Source organism: Cervus canadensis, chromosome 18 (genome assembly GCF_019320065.1).
Source record: "Cervus canadensis isolate Bull #8, Minnesota chromosome 18, ASM1932006v1, whole genome shotgun sequence".
Lineage (NCBI taxonomy): Eukaryota > Metazoa > Chordata > Mammalia > Artiodactyla > Cervidae > Cervus > Cervus canadensis.
Window position 1 is genome coordinate 15,511,501 of NC_057403.1, and position 21,057 is coordinate 15,532,557.

The 21,057-nt window shown below is 45.9% G+C and overlaps 2 protein-coding genes across 14 annotated transcripts in view; one reads left to right on the top strand and one right to left on the bottom strand.

Annotated features, from left to right (window-relative positions):
• Window positions 1-21,057, top strand: part of LOC122420196 (carcinoembryonic antigen-related cell adhesion molecule 7-like) — a 320,198-nt gene that overhangs the window by 216,362 nt on the left and 82,779 nt on the right. The window lies entirely within an intron of this gene.
• Window positions 1-21,057, bottom strand: part of LOC122420201 (carcinoembryonic antigen-related cell adhesion molecule 1-like) — a 108,133-nt gene that overhangs the window by 45,859 nt on the left and 41,217 nt on the right. For 3 of the 10 annotated variants that reach the window (XM_043435076.1, XM_043435079.1, XM_043435075.1), the window contains one exon: window positions 10,357-10,387. The exons of 3 other annotated variants lie outside the window; for them this stretch is intronic. In XM_043435076.1, the coding sequence (XP_043291011.1) occupies window positions 10,373-10,387 (15 nt within the window). In that variant the 3' untranslated portion in view covers window positions 10,357-10,372. Of the gene's footprint in view, window positions 1-8,807; window positions 9,241-10,356; window positions 10,388-11,825; window positions 11,959-21,057 lie in introns of those variants that run through there. 4 more of the 10 variants (XR_006263220.1, XM_043435072.1, XR_006263221.1 and 1 more) reach the window with 3 other exon arrangements.

Here is a 21,057-nt window from a genome sequence, read left to right on the forward strand (position 1 = left end):
CAGGGATCGAACCCTTGTGTCTTACATGTCCTGCATTGGTGGTTGGGTTCTTTATACCACTGGCACCACTTGGGAAGTCAAAGGCCATCAATTACTACTGCCAATTAAAAAAATAAAGTATTTGTTTATTTATTTTATGTTTGGCCGATCTTCATTGCTTCACAGGCTTTTCTCTAGTTGTGGAGAGTAAGGGCTCTCTCTCTAGTTGTGGTGGGTGGGCTTCTCACTGCAGTGGCTTCTCTTGTTGCAGAGCACAGGCTCAGTAGTTGTGGCGGATGGACTTAGTTGCTCCAAGGCATGTGGGATCTTCTTGGACCAGGGAATCAACCAGTGGCCCCTACCGTGGAAGATGGATTCTTTACCGCCAGGGAAGTCCCCTGGGTACTGATTTTAGTGCTGCTTCCAGCGGTCTTGGGAAGGAGGTACCACAGCAGAGGGCCAGGGGAAATCAGGGGCTGAGGAGGGGAAAGACAGCACATGTTCCAATTGCTTGGAAGTGAAGGAAATGAGATGACAGGCTAATTCTTCGTGGAATTAATAAAGGAAGGTTATCCTTGTTGGAAGAGCTCTGACTCTCTGAGGGGCAGAAAAAGGGACAGGGAACAAGGAGGCGGGGCGTGCTGGAGAGATGTCTACACACCTGAGCCCATGGAGACTGTGGGACTGAACGCTGGATCAGGCATGGGATGCACTGGAGCCATCTGTGTGGGCAGTGCTGTGTGTCCCTAGTGAAGAGCCCAGCAGACCTTTTACTCATGAAATCATCTTCTCTCCTTCTCTCCCAGAGGAAGACAGGCAGGTCCTTCCAGGCAGGTTGAAGCAGTGACCTGTGGCTCTAGGTGGACGCACTTTGTCAGCAGGTGTGCACATGAATTGATTGAGCTCTCGGATCCCAGGATCCAATACCCCTGGACTTAGAAACAGGCTCACTCTGTCTCCCTGTTGAGCAATTTCTGTTTCTTCTGCCTGTAAGGAAGGCAATGTAGAAAGCAGTACAAACTGTGAGGCAGCATGTTGATATCTGATACACAATATTTATTATAAATATAGAGCAATTTTTACAAATCATTCAGAAGTGGCCTCAGCCAGGCAAAATTAAATTATGCAGAAATGCTTGCATGAGGGGAGGTGTACACAGTCTGTATCAGGGTGAGAAAACCCTGAAAGAGGTACCTGAGTACAGAGCACTCCCAGCGACCCCTTTCTGTGGGGCCAGTACCACACAGCAGGAGGTCCGTCATGAAGGTGGAATAAAGCCTTTCTCTCAGCAGCCCAAGGAGGCCCCGTCTGTGCAGAAGGCTGGTGGGAAGCAGGTGCACCTCTCCTCCTCCCGTCCTCCCTTTCTGTGCCGACACATTGGGTCCCGTGCACCCCATGGGAGAAGAATTCCAGAGGCTCTTCAAGAAACCCAGGGCTGAGTCATAATCTGCACCTTGTGTCCTAAGGAGCGTGCGCACCAGTGCGGCCTCCTGGGCTGTAAACAATGCTAACAGCGCAAGGGGCCGTGTTCCCTTCAGGGCGCTCCTGCTTCTCAAAAAGGCGTCCTGAGAAGGTAAGCGGGGCAGACGGACAGAACAGGCACAGGCGGGAACACGGAAGAGAAGGGGGTTGATGACTGGCCTGAGATGCCTAGAAATGGAGTGAGACCCATTTCTGGCCATGGAGGTAGACAACTGCTACTTCTTATTTTCTGTGCGGAGCCCCTGACACAAAAGGCTTAGGGAGCTCATGGCCAGAGGGACATGAGGGGCTTTGGTAGGTCTTTCCCCCTGAAGTGGTCAGATTGGCTTATGCAGCAAATTAAACAGAACCCCTTTCACATAAACAAGCAGTTACAAAAATTAAAATGGCAGAATGTCTCAGAAGGAAGGGAAAAAACAACCAATAGCCCCAAATTGTAGATTCTTTGACCATTATTTAAATAATCTCTGCAGGGTGACTTTCTGAGTCCTTTCCCCAATCCCAGCAGATTGCATCTGGTAAGAGCTGACTGCCCCATAAACTGATGTCCCCTCAATCTCCCGGCATTCCTTGAATAAAGCCCATAGCATTACTAAAACAGTGTGTGTTGTTTTTGTTTGTTTGTGTGTTTTTGCAGTTTCCATCAAGATACACTTATGAACGCTGAGAAGTTGTTTTCTAGTTGCTTCTAGCGGGTTCTCTGAAGGCATGCTTTCAAAGGTTTAGATGGTATTCTAGCTAAGTAGTAAGTTGCTTAGTCCCTGATCCTGCAGGTAGACAACCCTGAAAGCAGACAAATGTGTAGAACTTCCCAGCTCAGAGCTGGTCATGTATGTGTCTTCCTGTGAATGGCGGGTTCACATCGGGCTTCAGAGTGCAGAAGCTCTTCGTTTTCCTTCTCCTTGCTCTTCTTTTCTGGCACAGACATTTCAGTGTGCAGGGAGCCGGCCTGAATGTACAGGCCCCTTACGGCCCTAAGAGAGATCAAAAGGTCTCTCTTTGTCCTGCCACCCCTTCTTGTTAAAGTATAGACTGGCATTTGTCTCCTTCAGGGAAAAAACACACCGGTGACCTTTTTGCCTGTTTTTCTGGTGCTGATAAGCTCATCATGCCTGAAACCTGTTTTCCATCTAATGTTCTATTGATGAAGCCTGTTTTCTATCTAATGTTCTAATGATCTTAATCATGTTGGGCGCTAGGGTAATTAATGCTTTACTGATCTTGAGTGTGGGAATTTAAAACATCTGTAGCTCTGCACGTATGCAAACCCTCGATCTATTCTTAGTAACTCCTGTTAGCGTATATATAGGCATGGTATTCTTCAATAAAGTTGGCGGAGTCAGACGCAAGCGGACTCCGTCCCTCTGCAACCCCATCTTTCTCTTTCTGAGTCTTCTTTTTCCTAGGTACTCTGGTGATTGCGTTTTTGACCAGTTCGTTTGCCGGCAGGCTCCGGCATAGTGGCGCCCGAACAGGGACGGGAACGGATTCCAGCGTACAGCCACCCGAAGAAAAAAAGTTGTCCCGCGGGAAGTAGAAAGGTATATATGAGGTAAAAAAAGTATCTACGAGTACAGGTATTGTGGATGATTGCGGGTGGAGAGGGTATAGTTGAGAGTAAAACTCATGGGGCAAAATAATAGTAGACAGTTCTTGCTTCTACTCTAAAAACTATGTTAAAAGCTAGACGAGTTTCAGTGTCTAAACGGAAAAACTTATAATACCCAAATGTTTGAATACTCCCCAGAGGGTGGCGGAGCACATATATGACTCCCCAATAATCCCAGGTCCTAGAAAAAAAAAAGATGATGAGACTATTTTTCCCGAGTAAGATTCTGACTCAGAACTCTCCCATGAAGACCGGGACGACTTAGATGAGCAGGCTTTTGAGTACAATAAAAAAAATTGGGATGCCTTTATAGTAACTAAACACAAAAATAAAGATAAAGGCTCCCCTTTTTCTAAACTTAAAGATATGTTAACATCCATATCTCAGAGCATAGAACAACTAGACTTGTTACCTTTGGACATGTTTATGGAGGAAAGAGCATTTAGAGATCTTAATCAACAGTTAAACTATCCTGAACAAGCCTACCCACAGATTAATGAAGCGGTGCTAAAAGCGTGGAAAAAACTCCCTGCCTCAAATAGAAAGACTGAAGATTTATCAAAAATTAGGCAAGGACCTGACGAACCTTATCAGGATTTCGTCGCTCGGTTACTTGATGCTGTGTCTAAAATTATTGGAGATGAAGAAGCTGGCACTCTTGTAACTAAACAGATGGCATATGAAAACGCAAATGCTGCTTGCCAGGCCGCTTTGAGACCTTATAGAAAAAAAAAGGGGGGGGGGTTTAACAGATTATATAAGAATTTGTGCTGATATTGGCCCTTCCTATCTTCAGGGATTATCTATGGCTGCTGCTATCCAGGGAAAAACTATCAAGGAAACTTTATATCAACAGATTAAGAACAAGGGTGGTGTGAAAAAGGGAGGGCCTCCCTGTAGTTGCTTTTCGTGTGGACAACTGGGACATCGTATGGCCCAATGTCCTAAGAAAAATAATTTAGATAGTACAAAGAATCCTGATGTATGTCCCAGATGCAAAAAAGGAAGACACTGGGCCAGGGACTGTAGATCAAAAATGAATATAGAAGGCAAACCTCTTCCTCCACAGTCGGGAAACTGGGTGAGGGGCCGGCCCCAGGCCCCAAAACAATGTTATGGGGCACTTCAGACCGAGCCTCAGTCAAACCTAATCGACCCGGCATTAAAAGCCTTTTCCGAGCCACCCCAGGCAGCGCAGGATTGGACTTGTGTGCCACCACCCACACAGTATTAACACCTGATATGGGAATGCAAGCCATTCCAACTGGAGTTTTCGGGCCGTTACCAAAAGGAACTGTAGGACTAATTATTGGTAGAAGTAGTTGGACTATGAAAGGGTTGTCAGTGTCCCCAGGGGTGATTGATGCAGACTACACAGGGGAACTTAAAATTATGGCCCATGCACCTTCAAATATAATTAGCATTCCCACCAATCAATGAATAGCACAACTGGTTTTGCTACCTCTTCATTTAGAGGGGAAAACTGCTTCTAAACGAGAACGAAAGACTGATGGTTTGGCTCTTCTGATGTATATTGGGTACAGTCCATTTCTGCTGAGCGTCCCAAACTAGATCTTTTTATTGAAAATAAAAAATTTACAGGGATCTTAGATACTGGTGCAGATGTTTCAGTTATAGCTGAAGAGCATTGGCCTCAGCATTGGCCCAAACAGGAGGCCTTTTCCATCTTACGGGGAATAGGACAATCTCAAAATCCACAGCAGAGCAGCAGTATCCTACATTGGAGAGACTCTGAAGGACATGAGGGAGATTTTCAACCTTTCATTCTCCCTCATCTCCCGGTTAATTTATGGGGAAGAGATGTAATGCAACAAATGGGGGTTTATATTTTTGCTCCAAATCAGATTATTTCTGAGATGATGATGAATCAAGGGTTACTTCCCCAGCAGGGGCTAGGAAGAAATAATCAAGGTATTACCCAACCAGTTATGTCTATTTCTAAACCTTCTAGATCTGGATTAGGTTGTTTTTAACGGGGGTTACTGATTCTCCTGTAATCCATGCAGACCCAATCAGTTGGAAATCTGATGAACCTGTCTGGGTTAATCAGTGGCCCCTGACTAAAGAGAAAATTTCTGCAGCTGAGCAATTGATACAGGAGCAGTTGCAATTAGGACATATTGAGCCATCCAACTCCCCTTGGAATTCCCCCATATTTGTTGTTAAAAAGAAGTCTGGCAGGTGGAGGTTGTTACAAGACCTTCGCAAAGTTAATGAAACTATGGTGGTTATGGGACCTCTCCAGCCCGGCTTGCCCTCACCTGCTGGGATACCACGTGCAACCTATAAAATAATTATAGATTTAAAAGATTGTTTTTATACGATACTTCTACATCCTAACGATTGTCATCGCTTTGCTTTTAGTATTCCCTCTACAAATTTTAAACAGCCTGCACGAAGATATCATTGGAAAGTCCTTCCACAGGGCATGGCTAACAGCCCTACACTTTGTCAAAAATTTGTTGATCAGGCAATTGACCCCGTTCGAAAGACTTATCCTGAAGTTTATTTGGTTCATTATATGGATGACATTTTACTCGCTCATTGTATAGAGGGTATTCTTTTGCAAGCGTATGACTTACTATTGCTTCAATTAACTAAATTTGGATTGCAAATTGCTTCTGAAAAAATACAACGATCCCCGCCGTTTTCTTATTTGGGGTTTAGGTTAGAGGGAGAAGCCTTTCGAACGCAGAAACTTCAGATTCGAAAAGATAATCTGAAGACTTTAAATGACTTTCAGAAATTATTAGGGGACATAAATTGGATCCGTCCCTATCTAAAATTGACCACTGGAGAATTGAAGCCTTTGTTTGATATTTTAAAAGGATCCACTGACCCTTCTTCCCCTAGAACACTAAATGATGAGGGGCGAGCTGCTCTGGCCTTAGTAGAACAGGCCCTCTCTCAGCATTCTGCTACCTACTGTGATTTTTCTCGATCGTGGGGATTATATGTGTTTCCCTCAAAACATACTCCAACGGCAGTGTTATATCAAGATGCCCCTTTATATTGGATCCATTTACCTGTATCGCCTTCAAAAGTTCTTACTCCTTTCTTTGATTTTATTAGCCTCCTTGTAGCCAAAGGAAGACGTCTTTCCAGAGAAATGCTGGGGGCCGATCCTACTTACATTTATGTGCCTTATACTAAAGAACAACAGGAATGGCTTTTTCAGTTTAATGATTCATGGGCTTTAGCTTTTGATTCTTTTACAGGACAGATTATCAATCATTTACCTCCTGACAAAGTTTTACATTTTGCTAGTCAACATTCATTTATCATCCCCAAAAATGTTTCCAATTCCCCTATCCAAAATGCACTAACTGTTTTTACTGATGGATCTTCTAATGGAATTGCTGCTTTTGTGGTTAATACTTCTTTTTCCTGGCAGACTGGATATACCTCTGCTCAAGAAGTCGAACTTTCAGCGGTTCACAAAGTCTGTTCTCAATATCTCTTACAGCCTTTTGTTTACGGATAGTAAATATATTGTTCATGCCTTACAATATATAGAAACTGTTCCCTTCATTTCCACTACTAATTCTAATATTCAGTATTTACTGCGCTCAATTCAATCTCTTCAACAGCGTGCCTCACCTTGCTTTTTTGGGCATTTACGCGCCCACACCGGGCTTCCTGGACCTTTATCTATGGGAAATCAAATAGCCGATTCTCATACTCGAGTCTTTCTTTCACAGGTAGCTGCAGCACAACAATCACATGCCTTACATCATCAAAATAGCAATACCCTTCGTTTGCAATTTCAAATCCCTCGAGAAACTGCCCGACAGATTGTTAAATCTTGTTCTGTTTGTCCTCAGTTTCTTCCAGTCCCCCATCTAGGTGTCAATCCTCGTGGACTCTTACCTAATCACCTTTGGCAGATGGATGTCACTCATGTTCCTTCCTTTGGTCGCTTAAAATATGTTCATGTATCTATTGACACATTTTCAGGTTATATTGTGGCTTCCCTACAAACTGGCGAAGCTGCAAAACATTCCATTTCACATTGTCTGTATGCCTTCTCTATTTTAGGTACACCAAAAATTATAAAAACTGACAATGGCCCCGGTTACATTTCCTCTGCTTTTAAGACTTTTTGTTCCTCCTTTTCTATTACCTTAAAAACAGGAATTCCATATAATCCCCAGGGCCAAGGCATCGTCGAGCGCGCCAATCAGATCTTGAAATTGCAGCTACAAAAAATACAAAAGGGGGAGCTCTACCCTCTTTTACCTCGAAATTATCTTAATCATGCTTTATATATTTTAAATTTTTAAATTTTAGATAAAGGACACTCAGCTGCCCAGAGATTTTGGGACCCTCAAATCTCTAGTAAGAAACCAATGGTATTATGGAAAGACCCATTAGACAATTCATGGCATGGTCCGGATCCAGTATTAATTTGGGGGAGGGGTTATGTATGTGTTTTTCCACAGGATGCCGAAACACCGCGCTGGCTCCCGGAAAGGCTGGTATGCCAGACGGAGAAGATCACTGAACCAGCAAGTGAGTCGGCTGTCTCTACAGCAGAGAAATGCATTCCCGACAGCTCAGCAGATGCATGAGTTCATCTTACAAGCAAGAAGGATGGCCGCTGACACTGCTGAACCCCGATCTGCTCTGGCCTATATTGTTCTTGCATTGGCATGTGTAGTAATTGGTCAAGCTTTCCCCCAGTGCTCCTGATTGATTTGAAGGAGATTATTGTCAAGTTTGGGACGAATATTTCTGGATGACCCCTGAAAAAGGACAGCTACTGACCCCTGCCGACATTTGCTGGGAGCAAAAGACTCATATACCAACATTTGAAGACGGAACACTCCCAGGAAACCTGATGAAACATATGGGACTCTTACCTACCTACAAATGTAAAATTGTGATAGATGTGACGTTTGAATACTAATAAGTCCTTTGTGTGGCCTAGGTTAGACTAGGAACAATAATCCTGGTATAAGATGAGTAGCTCCTAACAATACCCGATGGGTTTGTGGAAATAAACTTTGGCCACTGCATTTGTCAATGTATATCTGAGATGATATGTTTTCTCATTTACAGGCACAACGGGTTCCCCTGAGGGAGACATATTTGCCAATAGTTTAAAGAAAAGGGGGAGTTGCAGGGAGCCGGCCTGAATGTACAGGCCCCTTACGGCCCTAAGAGAGATCAAAAGGTCTCTCTTTGTCCTGCCACCCCTTCTTGTTAAAGTATAGACTGGCATTTGTCTCCTTCAGGGAAAAAACACACCGGTGACCTTTTTGCCTGTTTTTCTGGTGCTGATAAGCTCATCATGCCTGAAACCTGTTTTCCATCTAATGTTCTATTGATGAAGCCTGTTTTCTATCTAATGTTCTAATGATCTTAATCATGTTGGGCGCTAGGGTAATTAATGCTTTACTGATCTTGAGTGTGGGAATTTAAAACATCTGTAGCTCTGCACGTATGCAAACCCTCGATCTATTCTTAGTAACTCCTGTTAGCGTATATATAGGCATGGTATTCTTCAATAAAGTTGGCGGAGTCAGACGCAAGCGGACTCCGTCCCTCTCAACCCCATCTTTCTCTTTCTGAGTCTTCTTTTTCCTAGGTACTCTGGTGATTGCGTTTTTGACCAGTTCGTTTGCCGGCAGGCTCCGGCATCAGTGGATAAGAAATAATTCTCCAGGTTATGGCAAATTCATGTTAGACTCCAATAGGACTGAGCTGGGAAGGAATGAATGTGTTCTGAATACACAAGTTTACAACTGGTCTAGGGGCAGAGGTTCTGGCAACTTTCTCCCAAGGTCCACTTTGCTACATTTCAATGACGAGGAAGTTTTGGTTTCCTACAGATCTCCTCGTGGATGTGCCTTTTCATCCACTGACACTGAAGGAAGGGGCTGTGACCGGGCAGCATGGAGGAGCCTCATTAGGGGTCGAAGGAGCTGGGGGAAGACTCTCTCCTCATTTTCCCTGAGGGCAGAGCGATCCCCTGGGGATGGGGGTGAGAAGCTTGGAATAAGTCAACAGTGCAACAAGCAGGACAGGTTCCATTACTGTTTTTTTCACTTCTGAATGGTTTCTGTATCTGTTGGGGAGGCTGAAGTTGCTTTCTTTTTTAATTCCTGGGCATTGAAGTTCACGGAGGAATATTTAACTTCATTAACCTGAAAGGCATGAGCAGCAGTCAGTTAAATCAGCATCATAGGCCAGACCCTCACCTTGTCCAGGGTCACTTAGCATCCCATGCTCTTACTACTTTGAAACTTTTAGCTTCAGAGAAAGGCTTTTATTACCTATTTTCTCCGCTTAGTAACATCCTATTGAATGATGATTAGAACATTATGAATGATTGTGGAATTCTTCAGTGGAATATGATGGCACAGCAATAAGAATAAATAGACAATAAGGCACACAACCATATGAATGAATCTTGCAAAACAATTTTGAATGAAAGAAGCCAGACTCATGTACACTGTGTGTTTTTCGTTATATAAGCACATAATCAAGTAAAAGTAGTCTAATGCATTGGAAGTGAAGACAGTCTTTACTCTTCAGAGGGAAGTAACTGGAGCATTGTGTGTGTGTGTATGTATGTGTGTGCGTGTGTGTGTTGATGGGGGCTGATTTTTAAAAAATGATTGGGTACTGTTTACATAGATATGAACAACTTGTGGAAACTTACACACTGTTAAAATTATTAGGTTGGTCAGAAAGCTCATTCAGGTTTTTCCATAAGTTTTTCCATAAGATCTCACGGAAAAACAAACTTAGGTCAACCCAATATTTATGATTGAAGCATTTTTTAGTTTATATGTGTATTCTGTTGAAGATTAAGATGAGGAAAATTCAGTAAAAGTATTAGAAGGGAAAGGAATCAAGACCTCAGGTCTATAACACTGGAAATTATCATTTGTCAGTAACACCAGAGTCAGCCTGGAGGCAGAAGAAGGAGAATGATCTAGTGCCTTTCTTGCTCTGGCCACTGTGCTGAGTGCTTTACCTGTGTTATGTCATTTAATTCCTTGATCTCCTCTGTGAAGTAGGCAGCACACCCATTTTACAGAGGACTCACCTGAGGCCCTATGAGGTTAAGATATGTGTCCATGGTTCCAGCTGTGATCAAGTCTAGTGAGGTGGACTTGTAGGAGTAATGCTTCTTTGTTGCTCCAGTGGGGGACTCTGACCCAAACTTGATTTCCCATTTGTGTCTACAAGACTAACCCATTCTACACAGAGATATTTCCATGAGAAAAGGAGCCAGTGAAGCTGGCTGTGCTTACCTTTTCAGGTGAACTGTCAGAGTGAGTTGACCTGGGGAAACAAAGGAAAGTCATCAACCCATGAAAATGCAGAGTTGCCTTATGGCCTCAGAAAGGACTGTTCCTAAAGCTGATGTGACTTCTAGCTGAAGGAGGTGGCAGGTGGTGGGAGGGTGGGGGCCCATGATTAAGACTTAAGGATTTCTCTTCCCTCAGTCTGTGGTCCAGACCCCAGTACATTAGACCAAGGTGGTGGTGGGGCGGGGTGGGGGTGTTGAGGGGAGGCCTCAGTGCACTTCTGAAGATTTCTGCCAGTTCACAAGGCCTGAGTTTTGCCCATGTGTGTCTCACAGGTGTGTGTCTAGGCAGCAGGCTCCAGAGGCAGGAGAGGCTGAGGCCCCCAGCACCCAGAGCACCAGAGGCAGGGAAAGTCTCACCATAGGAGAAGTCCGCATCCTTAACAGAGGCAGGAGGGGGAAGGAGGTAGGATGAGGAAAGGGCTCCTGGAAGCTCGGCCATCTCACGGCTGCCTGACTTGTGTGGCTTCAGAGGGGCCATGTCTCTGGGGACTCTTCCATGACTAGGAAGGAGGTGAGGACCTGTACCAAACTGATGGTGGGGACTGAGATCACCTCTTACATTTCAGAAGGTAGGGATTCCGTGATCGGTCAGGGCACGTGGTGGAACAAACCAGCTCTCACTGAGTGAGTGGCTCTACTTACTGTGGTTTTGATCTGAGGATTTGTGCTCTGTGAGATTGCACTGGTCAGTTGCCCTAAATAAATATCAGACACAGTGACTACTATTCCCAGGCACAGGGTCTCTGCTCCTTGATTTAGTAAGCACAGTGTCGGCATGACTCCGTGGGGCTCCTCCATGTTCATTTTCACCTTGGTTGGTCCTCTTTCTTCCTAGGACCTCTGTTTTCAATCTACCCATTAACCCCTCTCATGTTTACTCGTTTCTGGTTTAGTGGCTCTTCAGAACATTTATGGCCATTCATCTCAACTGCTTCTATTTCTACCTGGACATCTTTCCACTTTTGTAGGTAGATGCTGGTTATTTCTCACTTTCTTTATTGCCCAGGAGGGCTTGGGTTGTTCCTGCTTTTCTTAGGTTCTCTTCCAGTCCCATCCCTCCCTCCTCCTGCTCCTGTGGTCGACAGAGCACAGGTCTCCCTTCCTCCTGCCCCTCCTTTCATGTCCTCATTAGTTTTCATTCTTGGATCTTGGTTTCCCTGCCTGGGACAGAGGAACACAATTGGCCCTGCCCCCGCTAAACCAGATGGAGGTGGGAATAGCCATGTCCAAGAGACAGGGGGTTACAGGAAACATGAAGACCAGGGAAGAGGAGACCCATAAGAATCAGTGCCGAGAAGCAGGAAGACTGAGGAGCAGATCTGGGCCAGAGACAGAGACGAAGTCTCCTTCCCTCTCCCAAGCAGGGCTGTCAGCCTCGAAGAAAGCGGAACAAGAGGAAAGGTGGCATACCATCTAGTTTCTCTGATGTACAGAAAATACACCAGGGCTGCTATCAGAGCAGACACCCCAGCCACAGCTCCAATCACGATGCCGACAATGGCACCAGCTGAGAGGTCAGAGGAACTTTCGGGTGTCGGCTTATCTGTCGTGGACAGAAAAGAGAAGAATGAATGAATGAAGGCGACATTATTTTACAGTGGGAGGGGCTCAGGAAATAACTCAATATGAAATAAGTAGTCTCTGCTTGTTCCTCCAAGGTATAAACTTTCTGTGGAAGGTTGCTGTGAAGTGAGTAACTGCCAATATCCTTGCGATTTTTTCCTCTCTGATAGTATTTCTAGGTTGGTGACCACATTCCTCAATTCCAACCTGGCTTTTCTGCACTCATATGTTTGAGGTCTTTGGAAATGTAAGAAGGACTGATGATGATTATTTTTGTATGTGATCACTTCCCATCTTTTCATGGTTACATCTTTACCTGGGTACCAGATATGGCTGCCGTGAATATGCACCTGTTAGGTGTCTTACGAAAGTGTGAGTTCCTGAGTGACGTCTGACTCATTGTGACCCCAAGGACTGTAGCCCGCCAGGCTCCTCTGTCCATGGGATTTCCCAGGCAAGAATACTGGAGTGGGTTGACATTTCTTTCTCCTGGGGATCTTCCTGACCCGCGGATATTCCTGACCAAGGGATCGAACCCGGGTCTCTGGCATTGCTGGCTGACTCTTTATCATCTGAGCCATTGGAGGTGTCTTATGGTTCAGACTTAAATGATGGAAGGCCCTCTGAATTCACTATCCCTTTTCACAGAGACCACCCTTCACACAGGTTTCCAGTAGGAATATGAAATCAATCCCAATTCTGTGAGAAATAAATTTTTTTGTGTGATGGGTGACTTTTAATTCAAGGGCTCCTTGCCAGCTTTGCAGATATTCTCTTAGAACTGCACTGCAGCCTGAAACTTCCTCCTTCCTAGGGACCCAATGTGCATCCTGCTCTGAGGACCCTCCCAGGCTCCTCCCACTCCTGCCTCACTTTCCTTCACAGGCATTTTCTGCAAGGAATGTCTTAGATGTCTAATCCCATCCTGGCTGCATCTCATGGAATGAAAACTATCATACTAGACATGAAATCCTGTACTCAGCCCCCCTGTTTCCTCTCTTTCATATTTAGGAAGTAACATGTTCCTGTGGATCTTTGTGCTTTCCCTCCCCACATATATAACACCTTTTGTCTGTTTCTTCTTTTTCACTTCAGTGGTCCTCACTGTTCAACTCAAGACTGAAAATCAGTGCTAATGTGACCTTATGATGTACATACTCTGTGCCAGGCTCGGTGCTATATATCTGCCAAATATCTCATTTAATTCATATAATAACCCAGTCAGATAAACATTATTTCCATTTTATAGATGGAAAATATGAGGTTTACAGTGGTGGAGAACCTAAAGCCATATGGCTAGTGAGATGTGGATCGAGAGTCAAGTCGTCCTAGGAACACCTGACTGTATACAGCCTAATGAAGTTGAGAAGGCCCCCTGGAGAAGGAAATGGCAACCCACTCCAGCCTTCTTGCCTGGGAAATCCCATGGACAGGGGAGCCTGGCGAGCTATAGTCCATGGGGCCTCAAATAGTTGGACAGGACTTAGTAACTAAACAGCAGCAACAACAATGATAATAGTAATAATTATAGCAGCTAAATTGTTTGATAAATGTTCCCCATGTGGATGTATTGCTAAGGGTTTAGTTGAATATTACATTAAATCTATGAAAAAATGCCATAAAGAAGGTTCTTTTATTACAGGTCTCCCTTGAGAACTCTGAGGCTCAGAGAAGTGAAGAATCTCGTGCAAGAATTTATAATTGTAAATGCTTATATAAAAAGAAGGATCTCAAATAAACAACCTAAATTTACAACTTGAGGGACAAGAAAAAAAGCTAGACCCAAAGCTAGCAGAAGGAAGGAAATAATAATAATGAGATTGGAGATAAATAAATTAGAGAATGAAGAAACAGTAGATAAAATCAATAAAACCAGTATTTTTTTCTTCAAAAATTTTAACAAAATTGACAAACTTTAACTAGATTGACTAAGAAAAAAAAGAGAAGACTCAAATTATAAAAATCAGAAATGAATGTGGAATCATTACTACTAATTCTACAAAAATAATACAAAGTATAAGAGTACTAGGAATAATCCTATGCCAACAAATTGGATAACTTCTGTGAAATGGACAAATTCCTGGATACATGAGAGCTACCAAGATGTAATCATAAAGAAATAGAATATATGAACAGACGTATAAAGTAAGGAGGTTAAATAAATAAAACCATTTGAAAAAAACCCACTAACCTTTTAGGATAAAACACTCAAAACTAGGGAAAAAAGGAAACCACCTCAACATAATAAAGGCCATAGATAGAAATCCCACAGCTAACATCATCCTAAATGGTGAAAGAGTGAACATTGATTTTCTGAGATCAGGAGCATGACAACAATGCCTGCTGTTTCCAACTCTATTCAAAATAGTATCGGACATACTAGCCAGAGGGATTAGGCAAGAAAAAGAAATAAAAGACATCCAAATTGCAAAAGAAGAATAAAATTATTTCTGTTTGCCATTGACATGACCTTATATGTAGAAAATGATAAAGATTTCCCAGAAAACTGTTAGAACTAATAAACAATTCATCAAAGTTGAAGGGCACTAAATCAACATGTAAAGATCAGTTGCTCTTATATACAATAAAATATTCAAAAAGGAAGTTAAGAAAATTTTATTCTATTTTGATATGAAAAATAATATCAAAAGAACAAAATACTTAGGAATTAACAAGGAAGGTGAAAGATTTATACATTTAGGAGTTATAAATAAGCACTACTGAAAGAAATTAAAGAAGATGTAAACAAGAGGAATGGATAAAGAAGATGTGGTACATATATGTACCATGGAATATTACTTAGATATTAGGAGAATGAAATAGTCCCATTTGCAAAAACATGGATGGACCTAGAGAGTCTCATACTAAGTGAACCAAGTTGGACAGAGAAAGACAAATACCATATGCTATCACTCATAAGTGGAATCTATTTTAAAAAGTGATACAAATGAACTTATTTATAAAACTCAAACAGACTCAACATATTTAGAAGACAAACCTATGGTTACCAAAGGGGAAATGTGTGTGTGTGGGAATAAATGAGGAGCATGGGGTCAACATGTACATACTACTATATATAAAATAGATAACCAACAAGGACCTACTGTATAGCATGGGGAGCTCTACTCAATATTCTGTAATAATCTATATGGCTAAAGAGCCAGGAAAAGAATGTATATATGTATACGTATAACTGAATCACTTTACTATACACCTGAAAGTGACACAATATTGTAAAATATACTCCAATAATTTTTAAAAAAAGAGACAAATGGCCAAAAAGCAGATGAAAAGATGCTCAACATCATCAGTAATTAGGGGAATGCAAATAAAAAACACAGTGAGATATCACTTCTCACCCTTTAGAATGGTTGTGGAAAAAAAAAAAGCAAACAGAAAGGAGGAAGTGTTTGCAAGGATGTGTAAAGATTCCAACTTTTATGAATTGCGGGTGAGAATGGAAAACACTATAACCACCGTGGAAAACTACATGGCGGTTCATCAAACAGCTGGACAACTGCCATTTGATCCAGTGATTCCATTGCTGGTTGTGTGCCCAAAAGATTGAAAGCAGGAACTTCCCTAGTGGTCCAGTGGTTAAGAATCCACATTCTAATGCAGGGGACATGGGTTCAATCGTTGGTCAGGAAACTAACGTCCCAGATGCCTCGGAGCAACTAAGCCCGAGAACAGGAGAATCCATGTGCCTCAGCAAGAGAAGCCATCACACTGCAACTAAAGAAAGCCTGCACACCAGAATGAAGAGCCCGCACGCTGCAATGAAGACCCAGCACAGCCACAATAAAAAAGATTGAAAGCAGTGATTGAACAGATACTTAGACACCCATGTTGATGGATGTCCTGTCTGTAAATCAAACTTTAAAATGAGCAGGGTGTAGGATCCTGTGTCTTTCTGGGTGATGTTCTGGATCAGCAGGGTTCCATTGGGGTAAAGTGTCTCCCGACCGCTGTGTTCAGGCCCTTTGGTAATTAAATTAGTGGCTACTCCGTATGATGCAATTAGCTGGATGGTTTCTACCCTTTCTCCTCTGTACCAGGAATAGCGTAGAGTTTTCTCTGTCACGTTGTGGGCAAGTAGCAGGACATTGGATCCTTCTGTAGCAAGGGGTGGCACCGTTTCAATAGTGAGCTGGGTAGTGGTGGGCGGGGTCCAGAAAGTTAAGAGTGAGGCTAGGAGGGAAGAGAGAGAAATCAGTTAATATTCTGACCTGTGTGGGGGATGGGGAAATGGTGCCCTGGGTCCGAAGCTGGTCTCTTCATCCCTCAAGCCTTAGTGTGTGTGTGTGTGTGGTCAAGCTTAGTAGCATGACCCCCATCACTTTGGCCCCTCTGGGCTCTGTATTTCCTCTGTTTCCCCAGTTTTCCCCCGGCTCACTCCCTCACTGCCCTCCCACAACTGCTCACACTCAGGGGCCTCTTGGGAGATGTCATTCCCCCCGACCAGCTGCTCTAAAGACCCTCCGTGTTCACTTGCTGACCCTTCCCTGATCCATTTCCTGCATGACGCCTGTCAGTGCCTGACAGCACATTCTAGATCTCTCTGCTTGTCTGTCTTCCTCCCCACAGAGTGTAAGCTCTGTGAGGGCAGGGCTTGTCTGATCCTGCTTGAAACGCAGTGCCAGGACCAGGCTCCAGACATTGTACCTGGGGATGAAGGAATGAGGGGTCCCAGGAATTCCACAGCCTGGTTTTGTCAGTTTCTGAGGGTGCTGGGTAAGGACAATGTTTAGTGTCGCGGTTACATGTTTTTCTGTAGTGACACCCAGACATAAGTTATTATTATTGTCATCAGTTTTCAACAGTTACTGCTCAGTGAAGAATAACTTGTAAAAGCTACACTAGTTGAAGTTTTCCTGCCCCTCACCAGTTCTAGTTCATGGAGAGTCTCCTGTGGCTGAGCCCCCCACCCTCCCTGCTCCCCTGTCCTCTGCCCTCAGGTCTGAACAGAAGCACTCTGTCCCCTCTCAGAGCCCCGTCTCCTCCAGTGATCCCACCCAGTCTCCTGTTCTCCCTGAAAACTGTCTCTGCCCACTCCCTGAAAATTGTCCCCACTCACCTGCCAGCAGGAGCCTGTTCCAGGGGACACACCGTCTGCGGGCAGGGCCTGAGGGGGGCTCCATGGTGCCTGCTGTCTGCTACCTCTCTCTCTCTCTGTGAGGAGAACTTCTGCTCCAGAAAGGCTCACAGGCACTGCAGCCGCTGTGTGAGCTCTGCTGTCCTTCCCGCTCTGTGATAGGCTTGGCCCCCAAGGAAGGTCACGTCGCTAAATCACATGGACCGGGGATGGGGCCTCACTCTCAGTTGACTTCACCTTCCCCACCTCTCTCATTCCTGACTGCCTTCTCTCCTCTTCCCTCTTCCTTTCTGTTACATTTCGTTTGCCTGGGAAGCGATGCTGTTTCTGCCTTTGGCAGCTTGACTTCTCACCCTAGACATACGCACATACGCAGTTTCCCCTACTGTTGGGGAGAGCACCTCCCTGGGGCTCCTGTCCTGGGCGTTCCCCGGTAGGTCTCAGTTGGGGGTGCAGTCAGCCTCCCCGCTTCCACAGTCTCCAGCCTCATGTTCTACTTCTGGCTTTCCCCTGCAGAGCAGGAGCCTGGGGGGTGGGGAGGAGGTGCATCGGGAACTCTAGTCAGAGGGACAGTGTCCCCACGGTGCATGGGAACCACCTGTGGCGCTTCATGAAGACTTTGAACCCCCCAGAGGGACCTTAGGAAAGCTGCTTCAGCAGCCACACAGGTCACATGCTTGCCCAGCCTGGCTGAGACTCCAGAATGTAGGGTGGGCGCAGCCTCTCCCCATCGTCGATGGACAGGGAGGGTCTGCAGATCCTGTTAAAATGCAGAGCCTGACTCAGCAGGGGTGGGGTGGACCTGAGAGTCTGCATCTAACAAGCTCTCAGGTGATGCTGCCCATACTGGACTGTGGAGCACACTTTCTATAGCAAGGCTGATGGTGACAAGTCAACTCAGAGGCCGCCGCCCTCCCCCCAGTGGCCGCCTCTGCCATGTTCTGGTCTGGGGTCTGCCAGCATGACACAGAGACCCCAGGATCTCCGAAGCAGGATATTATTTCCCTTTGTAACACTGGTGTAACACTTCCCTGGTGGCTCAGCTGGTAAAGAATCCGCCTGCAATGCAGGAGAGCAGTCTTCAGTCCCTGGGTGGGGGAGATCCTCTGGAGGAGGGCATGGCAACCCACTCCAGTATTCTTGCCTGGAGAATCAGATGGACAGAGGAGCCTGGCGGGCGACAGCCATGGGGTTGCAAAGAGTCAGAGGCGACTGTCACGTTGAGGGTCTCCCCAGGGTTCTCAGAGGCTGTTAGAAGGTTGTGTTCTATTCCCATCAGAAGCCTCCAGAAAAGGACTGAGGGGCTGGAAAGGGGGCGTGAGTAACGCCTGGTGAGAGGGATCCTCCTTCTTTCTCCTTGGGGGTCCAGTGGGGCCACAGCTTCCAGGGTGTGGGCTGAAGGAATAGTAGTTGGTAATGGTGTGAAGTGGGCCCACGCCTGGCTGTATGGAGGAGGTGCTGGAGTCCAGTGTGGGGGGCGTGGAGAGCGAGGAGGACTGTGGACTGAGGTGACACCGGTGAGGGTCTGACTGCTGGGCTGAGGGAGGTCTGAGACCCTTGGGGAGACTCGAGGCCGTGGAGGAACTCTGCTGCCGTCTGGTGGACAGGGCAGGAAATGCAGCAGTCCCCCCACCACGCGGTTCTGCCTAACCTCGTGGATTATCGAGGGTCTTTGTTGCTGTGTCGGAGAAGGCAATGGCACCCCACTCCAGTACTCTTGCCTGGAAAATCCCATAGACGGAGGAACCTGGTAGGCTGCAGTTCATGGGGTCGCTAAGAGTCGGACACGACTGAGCGACTTCACTTTCATTTATCACTTTCATGCATTGAAGAGGAATGAAGGCAATGGCACCCCTCTCCAGTATTCTTGCGTGGAGAATCCCAGGGAGTGGGGAGCCTGGTGGGCTGCCGTCTATGGGGTCGCACAGAGTCGGACACGACTGAAGTGAGTTAGCAGCAGCAGCAGTTGTTGCGGTGTACGGCCTTTCTCCAGTTGAGGATCGTGGGCTTCTCATTGTGGTGGCTTCTCTTGTTGCGGAGTTCCCTGCCTGAATTTCCTTATTGTTAGTAAAAAATGAAAATGTTTTTTTGTACTTTTGGTCGCGCTGGGTCTTTGTGGCTGCACTCAGGTTTTCTCTCGTTGCGGTGAGCAGGGGCTACCCTTCGGTGCGGGGCACATTGCGGTGGCGTCTCTGGTTGCGGAGCAGAGGCTTTAGGGCACGCGGGCTTCCGTAGCTGTGGCTCTCGGGCTCAGTAGCTGTAACACTGAGCTTAGTTGCGCTGAGGAAGGTGGGATCCTCCCGGCCCAGGGATCAAACCCGTGTCTCCTGCATTGGTGGGTGGATTCCCAACCTCTGGACCACCAAGGCAGCCATGGATGGTAGTTTGGGCACAGATGTTTGCTTGCAGAGAAGGCAGATCTGTATCCAGAGTGCCTGCCTGTCCCAGTAAGAACAGAAGGCTGCCCTTTTATCACGGAGAAGGTTCACTGTAATCAGCCTGCCACCAGGTAACTGGCTGATCACCCTGGGGAGCAGTGCCCTGACTGAGGCCCGGCGGGTCTCGGGGCTGACAGACTGGGCCCTAAGCGGTGGCGGTAGCCAGGTCAGCCTTGGTGAGTGGAAGTCTGTGTTGCTGAGTCCACGTATGACTTGCATCCTCACCGCCATGGCCACTACATTCGTGAGCCCACCAGTCGAAGGCAGGGGTAGCTGGGGAAAGAGGCTGACTGGGGTTTCCCTGGTGGTCCTGCCGTTGAAAATCTGCCTGGCAGCGCAGGGAATGTGGGTTCGATCCCTGGTCTGGGGCAACTAAGCCCGTGTGCCACAACTACTGACCCTGGGCCCAGAGCCCACGGGCTACAACTACAGAGGACTGAGCACCGTAGAGCTTGTGCTCTGCAACAAGAGAAGCCACTGCAGTGAAGAGGAGCCCCCACTCACTGCAACTAGAGAAAGCCCGCGCACAGCAATGAAGACCCAGCGCAGCCAAAAATAAGTAAATAAATGTTAAAAAAAAAAAAAAAAAAAGAGGCTGACAGGTGTCCACAGAACAGGTCATTCTATCCAGTTGATTATTTAAATCTCCTGCTGAGGTGAACGGTGAGCATTCAGAGAGGCTTATCCATATATTTCTGTCCCAGATCTCCTTGACACCAATTTTCTAGTCATGTTCTTAACCAAATCCCTGACGGCCCAGCCAAGCCATTGGCCACAGCATCAGTGTATAGTCACACCTCTGGCCAGTCCTCCTTCCAGGTGAAATGGACAGTCAGGTGCCCTGTCTGAAGTTCCTTCCCCTGCCCCCGCCCCCCCAGAGGATTTCTCTTCACTCTGGCTTTCAGGGAGGTTTCAGAAAGGGTCTGTCGTGCTGCAGTTTTTCCCTTTCACGTGGTGTCTGCACATCAAGCAGAACTCCCTGTAAACTAGCCTCAAGTTTTCTCTTTTGCCATTGATTGATCAGCGAGACTCCTCCATGGGGCCACAGGTGTGGCTCAGAGAGAGAGGCCATGTAACAGGAGAGGGATCCATGATTCTTGGGCTCCTACTTCTTTGTTAATTTAGTTTTGGCTGCGCTGGGTCTCTGTTGCTGTGCACGGCCTTCCTCTAGTTGTGGTGCGCGGGCTTCTCCTTGTGGTGGCTTCTCTTGTTGCAGAGTACAGGCTCCAGGCCCTCGGCCTTCGGTCCTTGAGGCCACAGGTCTAATTGCTCTGAGGCATTCGGGATCTTCTCATACCAGGGATTGAACTCATGTCCCCTGCCTTGGCAGGCGGATTCTTAACCACTGGACCACCAGGGAAGTCCTGGGATTATTATTCAAAGATACAAGTCAGGAACAGGCTTTCCAGGTGGCACTAGTGGTAAAGAACCCACCTGCCAATACAGGAGACATTAAGAGACACAGGTTTGATCCCTGGGTCAGGAAGATCCCCTGGAGGAGGGCATGGCAACCCATCCCAATATTCTTGCCTGGAGAATCCCAAGG